This window comes from Vombatus ursinus, unplaced genomic scaffold (assembly GCF_900497805.2).
Source record: "Vombatus ursinus unplaced genomic scaffold, bare-nosed wombat genome assembly UNPS02014773.1, whole genome shotgun sequence".
Taxonomy (NCBI): Eukaryota; Metazoa; Chordata; class Mammalia; order Diprotodontia; family Vombatidae; genus Vombatus; species Vombatus ursinus.
Window position 1 is genome coordinate 19,760,621 of NW_020954551.1, and position 22,540 is coordinate 19,783,160.

Genomic DNA, 22,540 nt, shown 5'->3' on the forward strand with positions numbered 1-22,540 from the left:
GTACCAACTACTTGGTGGAGATACCAATTGCTAGCATAGGTATACGATGGCATGCAGTGTGCTGTGCACACAGTAGGCACAAGGATGGACAGAAGGAACGCACCCACACCTGAGCTCCCGAGGCCAGGAAACAGCCTGCCCCTCCTAGCCCCCTCCAGCTCCCTGGCCAGGAGAGCGGCTATTCTATACAGTACGGTAATGGCTCGCAGCCCCTCCCCCGAGGCCCCCACCTCCCCAGGCTCTCTCCCCTCCTCCTCTTCCAGCGGAGCCCCGCGGCTGGCCGGAGGAGCCGCGTTGGCGCGCGCGCCGCCTGGCTGCCCCCCTCGCCTGCGGCCGCAGCGGTCGAAGCAGCCAGTCCGGGCGCTCCCTTGCGCTGCGATGAGCAGTGGGGCGGCCGCGGCGCGCCCGGGCTGTTCCGCCGCACCATGAGACTCTCCTGCAAGGTCGTGGCCGTCCTGCTGTGCCTGGGCAGTCTGCTGCTTCTTTATCTGCTCGGGGGCAGCGCCGACGAAGCGCCCCCCAAAGCGCCTCCGGGCAAGAGTTGGCTGCGCGCTGCGCTCTCCGGCCCCGGGGGAGCCAGCGCGCCCTCTCCCTTCGCCCTGGTCAGACCCTTGGGAGCGGCTCAAGTTTCTAAGCGGCTCAGGCAGCCACGTCTCCACACGAAGCCAGGCAAGAGGAGCGCAGGGAGGCAAGCCAAGTTTGCCGGCGTTAGGTAAGCCCTTCCAGGAAGATGGGGAGAGATCGAGGGAAGGGGGAGACGTAGACAGGAGGCTGCCCTCCTGTTGAAGGGCTCCGGGTGGTCGGGGCCGCCCTGAGCCCAGGTTTCCCTCCCCCCACCCCCACCTTCCTTTCCCCCTCCACTTTGCCCGGGGCGACAGCCCTGGAATCCGAACCTCGCCATGTAATTGACCGAGAATGTTGTCAGTTTCTGCCGAGGGGCTGGGATGAAGCCCTTCACCAGATCCCTCCTTACGTTTGTGTTTTCAAGTTTTATCCAGCTGGCAGCTCCTTTTTCTTATTGCACCAGAACCGTTTGTATTTGTTCTTGCAATTCTAATTATCAATCTGTAGTTTGGTAAATGTCTTTACTTTAGGGGGAGTGGTGGCAAGGGAAGGGAGAGAAAGCTCCTGTTTAAAAAATAGTCTTTAAAGGTCCTGGGGCTGGCAATTTTGTATCGCAAGATGTTGTGGTTACTTTTAAATACGTGTGTTTTTCTTGATGCAAGATATAAATGTTGTGAGTATTCATCAAAGGGTTCTTTCGGTCCCTGACCTTAACTGTGCTTTTCCATTCTCTTGCAGTTTAGGGGTTTGTGTTCATTTCCTTTGTTGTGAACAGCTTTTTACAATCTCCTGTCAGTTGGACCTTTTCCTTTTAGTCTGATTAGAGCTTTTGATGTTTCTAACTTGCCGTACTTCAGATGCAGTACACACATTTGTTGGAGTCTTTAATAGCTTGCAAATAATTGAAGAAGTATTTTTCCCCCCAGCTGAAACTACTAAATCTGTTCTAGTGTTTTGGCAGAAACTAACTGAAGATAAATGGAATGCAGCCAGGTGTAGAGAAAAAGCACTAGGCTTGGAGTCAGAAAATCAGAGTCCTGGTATCTGGCTCATTGGATGACCTTGAACAACTCATTGAAGCTTTCTGAGCCTCACTGCTTAGTTTTAAAATGGGAATAACTGCACGTGCCCTGCCTACCTCATAGCTAGTCTCAAGAGGATCAAATATATGAGGAAAACTACTTTGAAGAGAAAACTACTTTGATACTTTATAAATATGAGGTATTGTTAGGAAGTGAAAGAAAGTAACTCTTGATGACTGCCTTTATTTACACCTATCCATTCATTCAGTAAGCCCTCACAGAGCACGTATTTTGTGCCAGGAATTTTGCTACATTGGGAATATAATGACAGAGAGAGAGAGAGACAAAGAGAGGTAGACAGAGAAGGAGAACACGAACCCAACCCCTTCCCTCAAGGAGCATACATTCCCATTGATAGTATGTGGGTATTTATTGGAAACATGAGAGAACTGGGATTTTAGCTTGAGTATGTGTCTCCTCTGTACCTAGCCACTGTTCCCAGAACAACTTAGGTACTTACTGAATGATTAGTTGTCTGGGTGGGTTTGAAGATTAATATTGCACAGCATAATGTGTTGGAAAGTGTCCAGGTTTTCATGTTTGAGGACCTGGGTTTGCATCCTGCTTCTAATATTTACTATATACCCAGTGGCCCATCTGTAAAATGAGAGGGTTGAATTATTTCTGAGGTATCCATTTTTTGAACCTTTGAGTTGTAGTGGTATTCTAAGTATAACTGCAGCACCCTTACCTCTTCTGACGATAGCCTTCAAAGTTAAGAGGAATTAAAATTTTTTAAAAAAATAAGATATTTCTTTTAGAAAATCATTCAGATTTCAGAAAAATATCACCTGGTTCCTGTAATTTCCTATGTTGGACTCAAATGCGAGTTCATTAGAATTTGGGAGATTTAAAAAGCCACTCTTATTTCAGAGTAGTAGACGTGGTATTTTAGTTGTGCTTAATGTGTAAGCTCACATACCAGACGCCTGAGTATCTTAAGAATATCTCCTTGATCTCATTCTATTAACTGACTGAATAGAATGAATCAACACATGAAAAGCACTAGCTCATAATTTTACAGAGATTTTTATAAAGAAAATAATGTGATGAGAGATCTAAGAGACTTTCAAACTTGGTTAAAAACACACACACACACACACACACACACACACACACACACATTTGGGTGGTATCTTATTGTCCAGCTGGCCAAGTTTGCTCTGACAGGGAGCAGGTCATGGGTAGAATATAAATGGATGTTTTAAAGTAGGATTACTTCCATGAACAACAATACCTCCCAAAGTAATTTTTCTTTTGAACATATCGATTAGATTATCATGAAAATTGTGGCCAACACTGGAGGAATAAGGAATAAAATGAGAAAACTTTGCACAAGGTAAATAAGCCCCAGGAAGTCTCTGACTCAAATGAATAAAGATGAAATTCATTCTCATATCCTTTGGAAAAGTCAACAGTTTTTAGCACCTTATTTATTCATTTTTTTCTTGAGCCGCCTTGATGGGCATGGTGCCAAATGCAGCCTAGTCAAGGACCGCTGCATCGAAGTACATTTTCCCCTTTTCCTGACCGGGTTACATTGCTATAGTTAAGTAAGAATTTCACCTTGGGGAGAGTAAAAGGCTACATGTGTTTGGGGACACAAATGCTTTAATCCCTTTAAGTGGCTAGAACCCAAAAGAGATGTGGAGCAATATGGGTGACCTCATCATTTCTGGCCTAAGGAAGGTCAGGCTTTTGGTTGTGGTGAGCAAAAAAAAAAAATTGGAGTTGGATAAGACGCAGATTACCACCTGCCTACCATCCGAGATTCATCGGCCTGTTCCCCAGGGATACTGGGGGGTGGGGAGTAGGGGGGGAGGTGGAGTCCTGCCATGTTGATTCATGAAACACAATGCTCTTTTTCTTCCAACATCTTGTTTTCATTTTAATTAAGTTTCCAGGGATTTGCTTAGGCTCATCCAGACCCTACAATTTTACAACTAGTCATTTGATTGCAATGTTGCTCTCAACAGGCGTAGACTCTGTAAAAAAGAGGAGATAGGCCTTGGATAAGGCATCCCTTTCATGGTGGGGTCTGTGAAATGAGACCACAATGTCATTACATGCAAGAAAATGAATACTTAATGTCAAATCTAAAAGTGGAAGTCTATGTGGCTGAAGATGCAGGCAGCAGAACGATGTAATGGATTGTGAGTCAGGAGGCCTGGGGTCTAGTCCCAGCTCGGCCACTTCACTTCCCCCAGGCTCAGTTTCTTTGTTTGTTCAATGAGGTTGTTGGACTAAATATGGACCATCAAGAGGTCTTGTGGCTAGTCAAGTGGTGGGTGAAGATGGATTGGGAAAAAATTACACCTTTATTTTCACTAACTTCTAACTGAAATTTAGCATTTCCTTCAATTTTTTTTTCCTGTTTGGTGAGGCAATCAGGGTTAAGGGTTAAGTGACTTGCCCATGGTCACACAGCTAGTGTCAAGTGTCTGAGGCCAGATTTGAACTCAGGTGCTCCTGATGCCAGGGCTGGTGCTCTATTTACTGTGCCACCTAGCTGCCCTTCATTCAATTTTCTAAAAACGTTCTTGTGAGAAGGGACCCATAGCCTTACCTGGACTGCCTAAGGTGTCTGTAACACAATAAAAAAAGGACTGGATGATCTCAAGAGTTTGCATCTAGCTCTGACATTCTTCTGGTGTCTCTCTGATAGTGAGATGGTGATTGAATACTGGTTCTAACCTCAGCACTCTTAACATCGATGGGAAAGTACAAACTTGTAGCTTCCAGCTCCTTTGTACAAAACTTTGTGCCAACCATGGTGCCAACCTAGAGCTTTTGTTGTATTTTCCCTCTTCTCCCATGGGTTGTGTTTTCACTCAAACCTTCTCTGAGCTTCAGTTACCTTCTCTGGGAAATGTCCCCCTTTTACAATATCTGTTGTACCTAGGGGCAACTAGGTGGTGCAGTGGATAGAGAATGCCGAGTCTGGAGTCTGTGTTCAAATATGGCCTCAGACACCTAGTAGCTGTGTAACTCTGGCCAAATCACTTAACCTTGTTTGCTTAAGTTAACTTATCTGTAAAATGAACTGGAAAAGGAAATGGCAAACTACTCCAGTATCTTTGCCGAGAAAACCGTTAGTCGGGCATGACTGAAAAATGACTGAATGACAATAGTACCCATACCTCAGGTTTGTTTTTGTTTTGTTTTGTTTTGTCCTTTTTTTTTTTTTTGAGTTGTGTAGCTCTGAATTAACAACTAAAATAGAAGGTATCTGTTGTACAACTCAGAGTAGTAGTTGACTATACTGGAGATTTATTATATTCTAACACAGATCATTTATAAGTACAGTTTTCATTATTATAAAGCTTCTACCCTTTTTTGTTTGTTTATAGTTTGCAAACCTATTCTGAAGGTTGAAGATAGGTGCACAGGTCTGCAAAGAGTGCAAATTTAGAATATTGTAAATGCTTTACAGGTTGGATTTGAAGGACCATCTGCCACCATGACTTTACATCCATCATCACTTTTTAAAATCATAAAATATTTTGATGTCAGCTTTCCTTTCCTCCATTGTCCTAAACAAGAAAGCATTTTATAATGAGTTGAATTAAGAAAGGATCACACCTACTAGAAAAGAAGACATGAGGATCACCTGAGAGAATATATCTTCAATGCTGTGTACATGAGAGCTCTTGTTTTTAGACCCGTCCTGGATTTCATTGGTATAGCGAACTCCCAATGAGGAAACCCTCTCTACCAATGTGAATCATTACTTGCTTTGCAATCTATAGCTTTAGAGAATTTCCCAGAGTACTGAGGGAATACATGGATTTTCCGAGGGTCACATAATCAGTATGTGTCTGAGGTGGTATTTGAATCTCTGGTCTCTGCTCTCTATTCACTATAAGGAGCAGCTGGGTCATGTAGTACATAGAGTGCTGGGCCTGGGTCAGAAAGACCTGAGTTCATATTCTTTCTCAGCCACTTGACAACTTCATGACTGTGGGGAAGTCCCCTTAACCTCTCAGTCTTACTGGCAGTTCTTCTTTATCTCTAAGTCCTTTAGGTCTAAGACCTTTTAGCCTCAGTTTCTTCATCTGTAAAAGGGGGGATGATAATAATAGGACTGACCTCACAGAGTTGTGGTGAGGGTCAGTCTGGATAACACACATAAAGTATTTGGTAAACTTTAAAGTGATATATAAATGCTAGCTGCTATCACCATCGTCCTCATCCTCATCCTCATCCTCATCTTCCCTCTCTTGTTATTGCTATTATTTCCATAAAGGCCAGAGTCACTTGGGAGCTACCTCTTACACTCTACCCCTCCCTCCACTATGTCACTCTTCCCTTTAGCCAAGTACTTCATCTTCTGTCACTGGCCAATCTCCACATTTCATTTTGGGTTCTGAGCAAGGTCTTCACAGAAGCCTCCTAGCTGTTTTATTGTCTCAGTGATAAACAATGCCCCAGTAGACAAAGTGGTGGTGGAATGAGTGAGTCTCTTACATGGTCTCCTGTTGATTGTCAGAAGATGGCAGCTTAGACGAGACTTCCTTTGCAAAGCTGTGAAGAAGATGGCATTTCTTGGCTTTCAGTTCCAGACTTACGAGATGAGTTTTGTAGATTTTGAGATCTTTTGACTGAAAAACATGAAGTGTATCCTTGTAGTCTTTCAGAGGAAAATAAGCACAGTATCTGTAGGACCTGGGAGTTGATAGAAATCTTGGAGATCATCTAATCTAACCCTCTTGGAAATGGAATCTTAGGCACAGCCAGCCTGGTGAAGTGGAAAGAGTATTGGATTTGTAGTCAGAGGATCTGGGTTCAAATCCTGACTCTGCCATTTCCCTACATGACCTGGAAGAAACTGAGGCCCAAGTGACTCACCAGTCCATCTATGATTGAGGAGGTTGGACTAGATTTCCTTCTAAGGTCCCTTCCAACTGTAAACCTATGATCCCAAGAGGTTTATTGACTGACTTGGTCAAGAGACCAGCTAGTCAAGCTCCTTCGGGGCAGGGACCTTTTGCCTTTCTTTGAACCTATCCCTAGGATTTAGCCTAGTGCCTGACACTTAGTAAACGCTTAATAAATGTTTGTGCACTGACTGAGAACTGTGTGATCTTGACTAAGTTACTTATAGGTTCAATCAATCCATCAGCCTTTGTCAATCGCCAATTATATGCCAGGCACTGAGCTGAGGATACAAAAAGAGGCAAGACAGGCCCTGCCCTCAAGGAGCTTACAGTCTAATGGGGTAGACAACATGCAAACTAGACTTAGAGCTGAAAGGAGCCATAGAGATTATCTAGTTCAGCGCTCCACTTTTATAGATGTGGAAAAGTCATGAGACTTGCCCAAAGTCACACGGAGAGTAAGAGACAGAGCTGGAATTTGAACCAAGAGCTTCTGGCTCTTTCCACCTTACCAAGCTCCCTTTCCACTTAGTGTCTTTCTCCCATAATCTCTTTCCTTCCAAGTTAGAAATCTTCTGAGCTGTGAGACAATAAGAAAAGACCTTTTCTGGAAAGGATTCAAGAGAGGGAAAAAAGGGAATGAAATGGGAAATGTGATGGACTAATGCACTAAAAATCATGCAGTATTTTGTTTCTTGATTTAAGACTTGAAAAAGTGACTAGAACTGTTGGGCTGCAGTCCAAGGTCTGGATATTTATTGAGTCGGAATCTTGTCCCTCCATCTAATTTTTAGTTTTGCCGCCTCTCCAGCAGCCAAGAGCTAGGATTGCCCAGCCTGGAAAAGCATGGAGAAAGTTTAGAGTTTCCTGTGAGTCATGAGTTTTCCCAAGAAATCAAATTCATGCTCTCCCAAAGACCTTGCTCATTTCTGGGCCTGAGTCTTTTGGCTTAGTCACTCCTAGAGGCTTAGCTTAGCTTCATGTTTTCATGTTCCCAGTTGTATATTGTGTGTCTAAGTGAAAAAAAATTAAGAGAACTCGGTTATGTGGCCACTTAAAATGATAGGTTTTGAGCCGGAGGGACCTAACAAGGGTCATCTAGTCCCACTCCTCATTTTACAGTTGAGGAAACTGAGGGTCAGAGAAATTAAGAGCCCGGGGTCACACACAAATAGAATTTAAACCTAGTTCTTCCTGACTCCAAATTCAGCACACTGTCTGTGACTTACTTGCCCAAGATCATATAGGCAATACATAGCAGAGTTCTCTGACTGCCAATGTAATGCTTCCTTTCCTGGACTACACTCCTTTTTTCTTGGGAGAAGCATTGCAGATATACAGTGAACAGAGGAAGTGTGCAGACTGATTGTATTTGAGATACTGTGTGGTGTTTTAAATGACTACAAGCTACTCTGTGATGCACAATCTCATCTTTTTAGCAGCAATATTTTTCTGGTGATGCCATATGACTACAAATGATGGAATCTCACAATCTGTGGAAACATGAAGCTTGTAACCATTTACTCTCCAGGGATGGGGTAACTGGAGCTGATAACTAAGGCTGCCCTTTTGAGCATACATGTACTAAGTTCGGTCATAAAGACTTTGCTTATGCCAGGGGAGGTTTCTGAGTTATTTTCAGTTCTGTTCTTTGAGATTAAAACTCTGCATAGTTAGAAACTTTGTGATATAATTCGTGCCGTTAAGTCCTTATTGGAATCCCTTTGAAATAGATCCCCTTAATAAAGTTTCCATCTGTGAGACTCAGGTGGATGTAATTTTGTTGAAGACATGGTTTCTCCTCTCCTCCTATTGTTTTTTTAATTCCCTCTCTTCCTATTGCCATCCCTAAATACTTGTGCCTTGCTTAGAAGAGAAAATAGGCATTCTATCTGTTTACAGGTCATGTAGAGTCATGGAATTTTAGTTCAAGGAGGGAAAATAACCAGTCAATTCTTCTTCTTAATTGGTCAACAGACAATTATTTCTAACATACTGCTGGTTCACATTTCACATCTCCATAACAAATTTTGAATAAAAGAAGAAGAGGAGGGTGTAGAATGAACTGGAATGAAATTTTGTGGTAGGAGGAGGGAGGAATGAAATGGGCATAAATCCAGTGAAATTATAAATGATAAATCCAAGTGGTCAGACAAAAGATATGAGAAGGGATCACCTGAAATCCATGGGAGATTATGGGAATGGAACACTGCATATAACGTCAGACTTTTTTCATGTGTTGGTTAGTTTTGCTAAATTGTTTTTTTATGCTTGGAAATGTAATTGTTATAAAGACAAAAGACCTCATAAGATATTATAAGATGTAAAAACAAAAGGTATCATTAAAAGTTATTTTTTAAAAATGAAATGAAAACAAAGGGTCACTTACAGCATGGATCAATTACTGTACTTTTTTTGGAATCAACTTCTCTTTCATTATCATTATCACTGTTGAACATTTTATTGTTTGGGAGGCCTACGGTTTGTATGTAACGCAATTATTTTTTTCCTTTAAAGCTTATGAACCAAATTCAATATTGATTTATTCAAAATTGATTTATGATGATTCCTGTAATATTTACAAAAGAGACCTTTTGACTTTACCCTTGAGTGGTTTCAGACGTATGACTCCTCTTGGCACGGTACTTGATGCAGAAAGTAATATTCACATCAGAGTCAACTATCAGATTTCCCATCAGTCAGGCCAAGCCAATTACACTTTCTGTAACTGCAGAGGCCTAAACATTGGCTACCACAACAGATTTAACCAATTAGTAAAGCCCTGAGTGCCTTCACTCAGCAATCCGTCCTCCTTTGATGTTCCAGGCATGCAATTATATCACCCGGGATGCCATCTGTCAACCTCCAGGAAACTGTTGTCACCTTCTTCAATAACTTTATCACCTGGCTGTCAGCCTTCCCTTCCTACCTAGCTTCTGATGTCATTTTGATGACTTTTTTCTTCATACTCGTTATCCTTCTAACACTGACCTCTTCAGTTTCCATGACTTGTGCTTCTTCCTTCCCATTCTACTTTAGCCACGTACACATATGCATGAGGGTGGACACAGGAGGAGCTTACCATCACTAAAAACTGCCCCATGGCCAAGATCTTGGATTCTGAAATCTTTTTCCCTGATACATTCCCCAGCCATTGCTTCTTTACTCCTCTGCCTGACCTTTGTTTTCCCTCATTGTGACCTGCAGTCCCTTGATCACTCCCTGTTCTCTCAGGGAGAGAATATCACTCTTATTAATAACTGCAACCAATAGTCATCTAGCCACAGCTTAAATTAACCTTCTGAGCTTCCTAGCTCATTAAAAAAATGAAAGAAAAAGACTCCCTTGTAACAAATTAACATAGTGGAGCAAAATGAATCCACAGAGTAGCCCTGTCTGAAAATGTCTGATTTCTCACCTCATGCTCATTAAATCACCGTCAGCAGATGGTAATGTGCTTCATCATAGGCACTCTGGAGACATACGTTGACCTGAGTTTGGAAGTCTTTCGAAGTTATTTTTCATTACAGTATTTGCTGTCCTTGTATAATTAATTGTTCTCTCGGTTCTGGTCACTTCACTCTGCATCCATTCACACTACCCAAGATTCTCTGAAGTCATCTCTTTCTTCATGTCTTGTAGAGCGATAATGTCCCATTACATTCACATACCACAATTTGTTGACCTAATTGTCTAGAGGTATCTAAGGCACCTTCTTAGATTCTAGTTATAGTTTTTTTCTCCCTCTTTTAAACCACCCCCCCCCCTTTAGGATTAGGAAGTTTGTTTTGAATGAATCCAAAATAAATTTTTAAAAGAAAGAAGCAAAGGCATATAATGAGGAAGAATATAAAAACATGGTATGATCCAGCAAGAATACTGTCAGGAATATTAAGGTTCAGAATGAGCTGAAGCTGATAGAGAAAGATAAAAATAACAAAAATTTTCTTCTTAATAGCTATATTAATACATTTATTGTTTCAGAATGAGCTATAGTTCCTCTGATGTAGGTGCCCCTCACCGTTCTTCCATGTGCTCTGTGACCCTGGGCAAGTCACTTGAAACTGCTTGCCTCAGTTTCCTCATCTGTAAAATGAGCTGGAGAAGGAAATGGCAAACCTCTCAACTGTCTTTACCAAGAAAACCCCAAATGGGGTTTACAAAGAGTCAAACGTGACTGAACAACAACTCACAGTGCTTTTCTTTTCAGTTACCCCAATTATGAAAAATAGCAAGTTGTACCCTCTTCTTCCTTTCTGCACTACTATATTCCTCCTTTTTGCCTCTCCTCTTTTAATTTTCAGAACAAGAGCAATCTGCCCCCCTAAACTTCTGTTTTTCTTATTTCACTCCATCAGTAGCCTTTGAAGATATTAAGATTCTGAAGGGACATCGATTTCTTCTCCCCCATTAAATGTTAGCACTATATCGTTATACGATTCCTTCTAATTGCATAAATAAACTTATCTTTTAGGCTTCTCTGGCCTCTTGTGTTTGTATTTCAAAGTTCCTCCTCAGCTCTGGTTTTTTCATCAGCAATGCTTGCAAGTTGTTTCTTCCATTAAAGGATCATTCCCCTCCACCCCCTGCCCCCACCCTTGAATGATAACTCAGCTTTACAGGGTAAATTATTCTTGGTTGCAAGCCCATTTCTTTTACCTTTTGGAATATTGCAATTCAGACTCTCCTTATTTCCAGTGTAAGTTCTCAGATTTTATGTGAGCTTTACTGTGGCTCCCTGGTAGCTTGACTTTTTTCTGGATGCTTACAGTCCTGTTTTTTTTTTTCCTTTGACATGGGCTTTGAATATTCTTGGGACTTTTATTTTAGGGCCTCCTTTCAGAAAAGGATGGCTTCTTTCTGTCTTTGCTTTCTGGTTCTAATAAATATGGACAATTTCAATGTATAATTTCTTAAAATATAGTGTCCAGGCTTTTTTTTTAAATTATAGTTTTCAAGGAGTCCAGTGATTCTTAGATTATTTCGTTAGACTGTGAATTCCTTGAGAGCAGGTACCAGGTTTTTTTGTCATTTTTTTCCCCAGCACTTAGGCGCATAATAGGAGCTTAATGGACTTTTTTGATGACTGACTAACCATCCTTCTGTGTCCAGTTTTCCTGCTTAGTTGTTTAACAGTAACATTACATGTGAAGGAGAAATGGTTTGGGGACAGAATTCCTTCCTTCAAAAAGAAAAACTGAGGGGCAGCTAGATGGCACAATGGATAGAGCACTGGCCCTGGAGTCAGAAGGACCTGAGTTCAAATACAGCCTCAGACACTTGACACATCCTAACTGTATGACCCGGGGGTAAGACACTTAACCCTACTGCCTAACAAAAACAAGAACAACAACAAAAAAAAGTACAAAAAGGAAAACCGAATGGAAGGAAGGTCAGAAGGAATTAGAGACAAGTTGGGCAACTTTGAAAGTTACATGTTGAATTTTTTATATATGTAACAGGTGATTGGCCAATGAGAGCCTGGTTCTTTTGAGCATACATAGCAGGCTCTGGTTGATGCTGTGTTCTTACATAGACTTCAAGGTCTTACAGCTCTCCTTGCCCCACTTGCCACCAGGAAAGGGAGGGCTTTCTTTGGCCTTTCTGAATAAACACTCAGTTCCAGCTCAGCAGCCAGCCACAAGGCCTTTTTCTTCACCACATGCTAAGCAGACAGGAAAACAGTAATACAATATCTGCGTGTGTTCTGAAGTCCACACATGTGATTGCATAAAGCCAAATACATTGTGCATGATTAAAAGAGCTGGGTTTTCATTGGCTAGTCCCCCTTACGTATATTTAAAAAGAAAGTGGATTCTATATAATAGAGTTTTACAGTTTCATGTACAAACCTCTTCTGCTGTCCTATAACATACATGGAAATGCTTATTTTATTTGTTGTTTAAATTCAAAAAAATTTAATGGAAAAAAAGCTATCCCCTTCCATGGCCATATTCCTGTCATGGATCTCATTCCACCAAGTTTCAGTAATATCTATGAAGTCAAATTTTCCTCCTTGTTTTAGTATTTCTATTTCATCTTGCTTGTCATCCATACTCTGTGTATGCATATAGGAATAAGATGCCATGCAGTTTTCTGTTTTTTTCTGCCTCCTTTTTGTATTTGTCACCTATGAATTTCTAAGGGTCTTTACGGCTGTTGTTCTTTTTGCTTTGTAGTAAATCTCTATAGTATCCATTAAACTTGATAATTCTTTCCCATAATGGATACAGGAAAGAAGATAGATATCATTATTGTTAATGCCAGGTGGAGAAATAGCTACCATGGTCCCTATCAGCAAAGGGGCACCAACCTCTGCCACTCTGTTCATCCCTGAACCTGACTGGGTCTCACACCTGACAGCAGCTGTACATCTATTTCATTAGTCTCTCCCCTGCTCCAATACATTCTACCATCAGCTGCGAAAATCATTTTCCTAAAGTGGTAGTCTGACTGTGTTAACTTCCTACTCAATAAAAAATGGTGGCTCCCTATTTCCTCTAAGACCAGATATAAAATTCTCTGTTAGACATTTACAGTTCTTCATACCCTGGCCCCTTCCTACCTTTCCAGTCTTCTTACGTTTCAGTCCCCTCCTAGCTATCCTGTTCTACCTGCAGTTAAACATGGTGCTCCCTCTTTCATCTCTCTGCTTTGATACTGGCTATTTCCCATTCATCCTCTTTTCCACCTCTCAGCTCTGATCAAGCTCCCACCTTTGTTAGAAGAAAGGTAATCAATGCATGTTCACTGTGAAATTCCCTTGGTTCTCCATATTTTCTGGAAGCAAGAGTTCCAGTTCTGTGTATTTCTAATAGCTCTTCTGGCCAGTTTGTCTGGAGCATTCTTCATCTCGTTAGCATTTTTTCTTCCCACCAGTGTGGAAGTAGAATGCATTATCTCTTGCATATGTGTTGTACCCCATACCTGAAATACACTCTCCTGTTGAAATCCTCTGCCTCCAAAGCCAAGCCTGGGTGCAGCATCCTTCACAAAGCCTTCTCTGACACCTTCCCTTCACCCAGAAGAAAGTCATCTCTCCCAATCCAAATTTACTTAGAGCATTTTTTTCCTGGATATTCTCTTGCCTTTATTAAATTTTTTCAAGTGTCATACTTATTTGTGTTGTGATGTGCTTTTACCCAACCTTCCCCCTGCCTCCCTACCCCCACTTTAGATTGTAAGCTCTTTGAGAGCAGAGATTATTAAAATTTTTTTCGAATGCCCATGACCTAATATATGGTTTTCATGCTTTAGGTGCTTAAAAACATTTAAAAATATATATTTTAACATCACCTTCATTTCTAAATGTATACCTTCCTCCTCTCCCCAGAAGACCATCCTTCATAAGAATAAAAAAGACACCAAAAAAGTAGTTTGGCAAAATTAACCAAACACATCAATTGGGTCTAACAATATATTCAGTGTTCCACACCTTCTGCTAGAAGGAAGGGAAGGGAATTTTCTTTCTTCTTCAGGGCTAAGCTTGGTCACTCTCTCTGGACATTGCCAGAATCTTTCAGCCCACTTCTCCCTCTACCCCCATAGCCCCCTTCTCCCATTAGTGAGTCTCAGGAAGGACCTGGAGCAGCCCTGCTTCTCTCTCTGGATTTTACCACCATATCCCAATATAAGTATATTCCCCCCCCCCCATTTTTCAGCTCTCCTTTCTGTGGTATATCCTTGATTAGGGTATAAACTCCTTAAGAGTATGTACCGTCCATTTTGCTTTTTTTTTTTTTTTGTATCACAAGGGCCAGTCAGTCAATAAGCATTTATTTTTAATAGTATTTTATTTTTTCCAATTACATATAAAGACACTTTTCAGCATTCATTTTTATAAGATTTTGAGTTCCAGATTTTTCTCCCTCCTTCCCCTTTCCCTTCCCCAAGATAGCAAGCAATCTGTTAATAAGCATTTATTAAGCATCTACTATGTTCCGGGCACTGTGCTAATTGCTGGGTATACAAAAAGAGGCAAAAAACAGTCCCTTCCTTCAAGGAGCTCATAGTCTTAAGGGAGGAGATAACAAGCAACCAAATATTCGCAGACAAGGGCTTAGCACAGTGCCTGGCACATAGTAGGTCCTTAATAAATGCTTACTGACTTGACTATAATTATACAACATTCAGTTTTCTTGTTTATGTTCTTCCCACACATATTAAGACTTTTAATAAATGTGTTATTTCATTGAATTACCATGCCTGGAATTAGTGTGTTCTACATATCTCTGTAGCTGAGGCTCCAAACTCAGACGCCAGGATTGAAAACTTGTCTAAGAAAAGTAGATGTGGTTCTAATCAGCCATTCTGAATTACCCCTAGGAATTAAATGGAAGAATTATTCACCTCCCAGGTGAAAGCAGGGTAATGACTTGTCAGGTATATTATAGGTAAGATTCTTTTCCTGGTCTCTGTTGGACCAGATGGCCTTTAAGGGGCCCTTCCAGCTCTTCGATTCTGTGATTCTAGAATGGCAGGATCAAAGATTTAGAGCCAGAAGGGTCTTCAGAGGCCCTCAGGGCCAACCCCCTCATTTTACAGATGATGCTCTGGTGTGGTAGATGCTGCCCTTTTGGTGGGGTCTTTCTTCCACAAGTAAGACAATGTGTTCTATATAGAGATAGTTACAGTGGCACCTTTAAAGAAATTCAACTGAGGAGAAAGAGCTGGGCTCATGTAATGTTCCTATAAGTTGAGTACATCATCCTTGAAGCTGAAAGCATCTATTCCCCTTGTCTGATACCTTTCAGTTGTGGAGTTATTTTCTTCTGACTGATTATGGACAGCCCTGACTTGGGTCTTATTTTAGGGGCTGGTTGCTTTCCTAATAACAATAGCTATAGTTTATAGAGCACTGTAAGGTTTTTGCAAGGTACTTTACCTATGCTATCTCATTTGATCCCCACGAGAACCCCATGAGGTAGGTGCTATTATTATCTGCATTTTACAGATGATAGAACTGAGGCCAAGAGAGGTTAAGTGACTTGTCCAAGGTTACCCATTTAGGAAGTGTCTGGAATGAGATTTGAACTCAGGACTTCTGACTCCAAATCCGTCATTCTGTCCATTTCACTGGCCAGTAACAAAGCATCACATTTATGCACAAGCAAGCTCCTTAAGGGTAGGGACTGTATTTTTTTGTTTTGTCTTTGTATACCCAGTCTACTGCTTTGCACATAGTAGGTACTATATGATAAATGATTGTAGGGTTGGATTGGTTGAAGGAATTTAGGTCATCAATTGAGTGGGAGCAATAAAAAAAAAAGCTAGAAGACAAGAGGAAAGACTCTGTGTGTAGAGTCAATTATTCACTTTAATAATTCAGTGTTTTTTGCACTAATGGGCTAGAAAGTAAATACCACTTCACATAAATGCCGTATTTCATTATTTATAATCTCTAGAAATTGAGGTTTAATTAACTCTAATGCCTGAGACTTTTAAGCTATTAAGAAAAACGTTACATCTCAGGCAGCCAGGAAAACAAGCACGGCCAATTTTTCAGATACTCTGGAATTTTTAGATTTCTTTTTTCAAAGTTGGGAGGGGCTTAAGCCATGTTTTACAGGTGAGGAAATTAAGTACCAGTGAGGGAGCAGGGAAGTGAGGTGTCCTTGAGGTCATGTAGCAATTTAGGAGCAGAACCCAGGTTTCCTAACTCCCTCTGAAACACCCTTGCCATTACATCATGCTGAATATTAGAGTTTCTATCTCAAATATAATTTTTGTTTGGGGTTCCTGAGAGCAGAGGGTCTGAGTCAGAGTAGATGTAATTTGCTGCTTTCTTCTGGATCTGTCAAAAAGCATGTCTTTTCTTGTCTCCAAAGTCAACTCCATAGATAGCTTTATAAGTGTAATGGAAAGGGAAGCTGGTAATGAGTCCTGGTAGATGCTCTTATCTTCTTCCTTTAATCTATTGGCTTCCTGAAGGACTTCTCCCTGGTGCTTACAATGGTATTCTTCAAATCCCTAGTTTCCTTCAAAGCTTAGCTCAAATACCATCTCCTATGTGAGCCCTTTCCTGTTCACCTCAGATGCTAGTCTCTCCTCCCTTTAGATTGTCTTGTATTTATTTAACATGTATTTTGTACAGTATAGCTCCTGTGCAAGTCACTAACCTCTTGACTACTCTAGGCCAGTGGTTCTCAAGTATTTTGGCCTCAGGATTCTTTAAACATTATTAAGGACCCCTAAGAGCTTTTGTTTATGTGGGTTATATCTATTGATATTTATCATGTTCAAAATTAAAATGTCATAGTATTACTTTTAAAAGAGTTTTGACCTTATAGACTCCTGGAAAGAGTCTTGGACATCCCCAGTGGTCCCCAGACCATACTCTGAGAATCATTACTCTAGGCAACTCTGTAAGATTTATAAGTTACAGAAAAGATGCCAACCTGGTGGAAGAGGGCATTTCTTTGCCTGTAACTTCCCTGCACCTGGTAAATCACAGGTCCATCCCCATTTTTTAAATGGTTACCTACATGCGTGTCATCTCCTCCAGTAGAAAGAGCTTAAAGGTAGGGGCTATTTCATTTATGTCACTTGGTCTTCACTGCACATAGCATCCATTTAATAAAAGCTTGACTGACTGATTTTTGTGGTAAATTAAGTGAACTTGTTTCAAAATTGCTGCTTTTTGTAATAATAGGGTTATAAAATTTGGAGAGGTGTGAGACATTTCTCTTACGATCAGTGGACAGTTATCCATTGAGTTCCTTCTATCTCATATTCTTGAAAGGCTACTAAGTGAAGAATCAGGCAATCTGGGTCCTACTCCTGACTCTGCCACTAACAGTCTGCATGAGAGAATCCTTTAATCTCTAGGTTTCAGTTTCTTTACTTCAATTTTTTTTTTAACATATAAAGCGTGACAAGGTGTGGGAATGAATACTGGTGATTTAAAAGGAGAATAGAACAGGCTTGAAACACTTGCTGTGGAGTCATGCAGCAGACAAAGGAATGCATTACCCAGCAGTGTTCAAGGCTCTGAACTCCGTTTTTTTCTCCAGATGTGTTCCAGATGTCTTCTGACTTTGTTCCCATGTGAACCAGTAGAATTCAGTAAAATCCATAGGGTTTTATGCTGTTACGTCTTGGATACACAAGAAACACACTTCCCAGTGTTTCTTTTCTAGAAATGGTTGTACTTTTTAAACAGAAGGTTGCCATAGGATCATGGATTTGGAGCTGAAAAGGACCTTGGAGGCTAAATCCAACACCAATATTTGTGTGGATAAGAAAACAGAGGCCCAGTGAGGTTAAGTGATCCTAACTGGGGTCACATAGCTGGTGTCTGAGGCAAGATTTGGTCCAGCACACCGTCCATGATACCACCTCAGACTAGGTTTTAGTCTGCTAGTATATGCCCTGACATCTTTAATTGCTTCCATTTGGCCAAGTTCAGCTTCAGAGGGATAATTAGATCCGTAGGTACAGTATTATAAATGACCAGTTTGGGTTACCCACATCCTTGAGTAGCCAGAATTAGCATGGCAAAAGCTTTTAAAAGGCCTTTATGGAGATTTGCAGCTATAATAAAGAATCAGAGTGCTGGGGCTGAGCTGAGCAGAGCCAGCATGGGCAGGACGCCCTGAGCTGGGCTGAGCTGCCCCGGGAAAACGTGGGGCAAAACTCTGGGGCAGCTGCTGCCAGCTGTGAAAATATCTAGCCTTTCAGGAGCAAAAGGAAGGCGCTTCTGCCTTTTGAAGGGAAGCCTTCTGGTTATTGGTTTCCTGCATTTCTTTACCTTGGCAGGAAGGAAGCCCTGAACCTGGGGTTGGGGACTGCAGAAGCAGCTGCAGAGCAGTTATAAATTCCTTCCAAGCCCCTGGAGTTGGTGACAGGGTAGATCAACGTCTGGAAAGATGAGGAAGAGGAGGAAAAGAAGAAGGGAAAACAAGGAGGAAGGGCCCTTGTCCGTTCTCTCTATCCTACACTATACAGGCTAGCACGTAGTACGTGTTTTGTGAATTCTTGTTGAATTGAATTGTAAAGTGACTTTGGAAAGATCCGTGCTTGGAGTGGTCAGCACAACAGACGCTAAAGTTAGGGGTTGGTATTAATCCTAGAGCAAAAAAGCAGAGTAAGAAAGTTAAATTCATGATTTCAATTTGGAATCCTTTTTTGTGCTCTGTTTTGTGGACAAAAATGCTTTTTTTTTGGTGTTATATAAAAACAAATTACAAAGCAATAATGTTTGGCACAAGGTCATGGAGCTTCATGACTTGCCTTTGATCCTCTCTTTAGGTAAGTGGCAGTTATGACATTATAGGCTTCTAGGCAGTTGCTCTGGGTAGTCTTGGTTTAGCAGCTGGTATAGCTCCACCTGCAAGCAGTGGGTTAATAAATACTGTATAGGAATATTGATTATAGGCACTTCAAAATGACTGTAAAAAGGTACAAGTGATTCACTAGTGATGCCTCTAGTCCGTCCCCTATCCTCTGGATGAGAATCACTGTAAAAAGTGTCTTTGCTTGCATATTTCTCTGAGTCCTAAATTCAACCCATGCCTGAGATGATTAATGAATAGCACCTCAGAGAGTGGAGTCCCACCAGGAAGGGAGAAGGCTGATGGCCTTCTTGCCCCAGGCCTGCCCCTGCCCCATCTGTGTAGCTGGAGGGGCTCCCACAGTGGAAATGTGAGACTTTTACATGAGGGGACTCTCTGGGAATTGGAGTGGGTCAGTCCTATTTGAAGAAGAAACACTGTCTCTTTGTAAAGGAGATTTGCAAGCTTTAGGGGGATAAATTAGGTTATAAAGTGTTGTGGTTCAGTTGTGCCGACTCTTCGTGACCCCATTTGGGGTTTTCTTGGCAGAAATACTGGAGTGGTTTGCCATTTCCTTCTCCAGCTCATTTTCCAGATAAGGAAACTGAGGCAAACAGGTTGAGTGACTTGCCCAGGGTCTCACAGCTAGTAAGTGGCTGAGGCCAGATCTGAACTCAGGAAGATGAGTCTTCCTGACTCTAGACTTGGCACTCTATGCGCTGCACCACCTAACTGTCCTGTATTGCTTTTCTGTTATGTCCACAGGGCTCTGGAACTTTTTAACTTCCAGTAACAATGTGCCACAATGAGGGGCCTGGATCAGAGGACCAGATGGGGCCCTTGTGTGAGTTGCCTTGATGAGGAGAGGAGGGTAGGAAGGTTTACTGGAATTCTGGAAGAATGGATTAGGTCCCAGTCTCAGATCACAAAAGTCGAAAGGAAGAGTTAAGAGCAGCAAGTCTGAATGAATGGAGTTTGCTGTCCAAGTGTCTGGAGCAAGGGATAGAATGAAGTCTAGATAATCCCAAGGCTGTGAGAATGGTGGTCTTCTTGTATCATAACAGAGATTTATTTCAGAAGGATAAATTTTGTATCTTGTAGATGATAAATAATTATTCTAGAATTGAATCTCTCATTTTTGGAGGTTCTGTAGTGGCAATGAACTGAATCAGATTTGAAGCTGCAGAGGATCTCAGAGGGCATCCAAAACTACTCCCTCATTTTATAGATGGGGAAACCAAGACCCTGAGATATGAAGCAACTTCACCAGGGACACACATCCAGTAATTAAGTATATGAGGCAGGATTTGAACCACTGTCTTCCCAACTCCCAAGTCATCTGCTTTATCCACTCTACCATGCTGCCCTGGAGTAAGGAGGTCTGTGGTTCAAATGCTGTTTCTGCCATTTGCTCAAGAACATAATCATGGGTAAATCATCTGAACCTTAGTTTCCTCATCTGAAAAATAAGGAAAATAGACTAGATGTTCTCTTAAAATCCCTCATGACTCTGAAAATTTCCAATCAAATCCAATAGCTGATCACATATTATTGCACACAATAGGAGTGGGAAACATGGATGTGAGAAGCCTTTTAGTGGATGTATCTTCAAGCTGTGGTGATCGCTTATTTATGGAGGCAGAGGGGAGAGAGAGACAGAGACACAGAGAGAGACAAAGAAAAGAGAGAGAGACAGAGACAGAGAGACAGGACTAGAAACAACCTCTGAGTCTCATCTTATAAAGGAAAAAATAAAAATAATTAAGTGGTCAAAACAATGAAGTAAATCTCTTCCCAAAGACTATAGATCTGAGGGGAAAAAAGGGCTCCAGCCTGTAGAGCCAGATTCTCCGCCATCATTAAATAGCACTGGCCAGTAAGTGATAGCCAGCTAAGTTTGCCTCTAATAGAAGATTGGGAAGGGTTCCCACTTCAGTGACCTAAAGCTTTATTATCCATTCTGCCTACACAAGACAAATTCATTACCTGAAGCCTGAGATGACTAGCGTAATGTGAGAGGTAGGCAGAGGGGTGCTGCCGTGTCCCAGGGGCTGTTATTCCTTCTGGCCCCTGTGGATTTATAAAAAGTGTTTGTCACCGGACACCAATATAGGCGGCAATCCCTGGCTCAAGGCTTTCTATCGTGTGTGGCTGAAAGGGTGGGGAACAGCTGAAGAGGCCAATTGGCTCCTAATTCTGACTCAAGGGAAATAAGTAACATTGCTTCCCCAAGCACATGCAGGGCTATGGAAACTCCAGGTTAGTTGCAGGGGAGCTTGCAGCAGCTGGAACATAGGAGATGGGCAGGGCAGGATGGACTAGTGGAAAGAACTTGCCAGGGCCCCCTGGACGAAGGAGAAATGGATCCGGTGCCATCTGCTGATGAGCTTTCTAGCTCAGTGACCAACACTAAGTCACTTGGCTTCTCTGACAAAAACCTTAGTTTCCCCATCTGTAAAATGGGAATAACAGCTATCAATCAGGGTTAGGAGGACCAGATGAGAACATGTCTGCAAAGTGCTGTGTGAGTCTTAAAGGGTCATATAAATGTCAGCTTATTATTATTGATAGGCAGAGGGACCGAGAAGAAATAGTAAAGGTGGGTGAGAGTGAGAGATGAAGGAAGAGACAGATGTTGGGGTCCGGGGAAAAGTAATAAGTTGTCTTCATTGCCACACAGTGTTAATTTTTAGGCGCACTGTTAGAGAAATGTGGTCTCAAAGAGAAATGGGATAAAAGTTATTCTTGGACATATTGACTTAGCGCCTCGAGTTTGTGAGCAGGGCTTTACTTGTACCAGTTACTGTCTGAGATAATCAAATTGCAAAGCTTGCGAAGTGACCCCACCCAGATCTTCAACCTTGGTGATTTTGAACAGAGCCAGGAGCAAGCCATCTATTAACTGAATAAGCTCTCTATTAGCCGAATAAGTGGCATGCTGATTTGCCTGTGCACTTTTGGAAAGCAGGTGGGAAGGAGGCATCCAATTCTCGAATTAATTTCAGTTGTCTCAAAGTGCCCCTTACTGACCTCCTCCACTCTCTTGAAAACTCTTTTTAGCATTCAGCGTGTTTGAGAATTGGCTCCTTCTCCTCGTTTGGAACAGATCTTTTATGGGGAGGAAATGTCTGTTCGGCAACTGAGTTAGGATTCTGGCCTCTCAGATGGTGTTACCAGTCCAGCGGCTGATTCCGTCCTTGATACATTGGTGTTGCAGATCACCTAGCCTCACTCTGCCTCCGTTTCTCCTCTGTGCTGAACTTAATACTCATTGGCTCATTGAGCCTGCAGTGAGGCGTAGCTAGTATTAAATTTGAGTGCATCGAGGCTCTCCCGGCACTTAGAAATCCAAACGTTTTGTCCTCATCTCCTCCCTTTCTCTCTGCCTTGCACATTCTCTTTTTATGCTGTGGTCATGCATTCCGCTCTTAAAATAAAAACATCCAGATGGGGGGTGGGAAATATCGTATTGCTCATATTACATGGGAAAGTTGTGGAGGGCCCTCCCACCAACTTGTTGTGGGGGTTATGCCCAAATCAAATTTCCATGGCCTGTGCAAATAGAAAGCATCTTCAGCCATCAGAAAGGCAGGGTCAGTTGTTGAAAATCAGGGTAATATTTCAAAATAGGTTGGATGAAATTCATAGCTGTAGTTGAGTAGCCCTGGCTCAGTGGAGGCAGAAACAATTCAAACTGCTCTTAACAATCCAAGTGATTTATCTGCTGCTACTGGTATGTATATAT

General features: G+C 41.8%; 1 protein-coding gene across 1 annotated transcript in view; it reads left to right on the forward strand.

Annotated features, from left to right (window-relative positions):
- Positions 1-425: 425 nt before the first annotated feature.
- The window catches only part of GXYLT2 (glucoside xylosyltransferase 2), a 76,289-nt gene continuing 54,174 nt past the window's right edge, over positions 426-22,540 (forward strand). The window contains exon 1 of the mRNA XM_027864128.1: positions 426-712. Within this exon, the coding sequence (XP_027719929.1) occupies positions 426-712 (287 nt within the window). The remainder of the gene's footprint in view (positions 713-22,540) is intronic.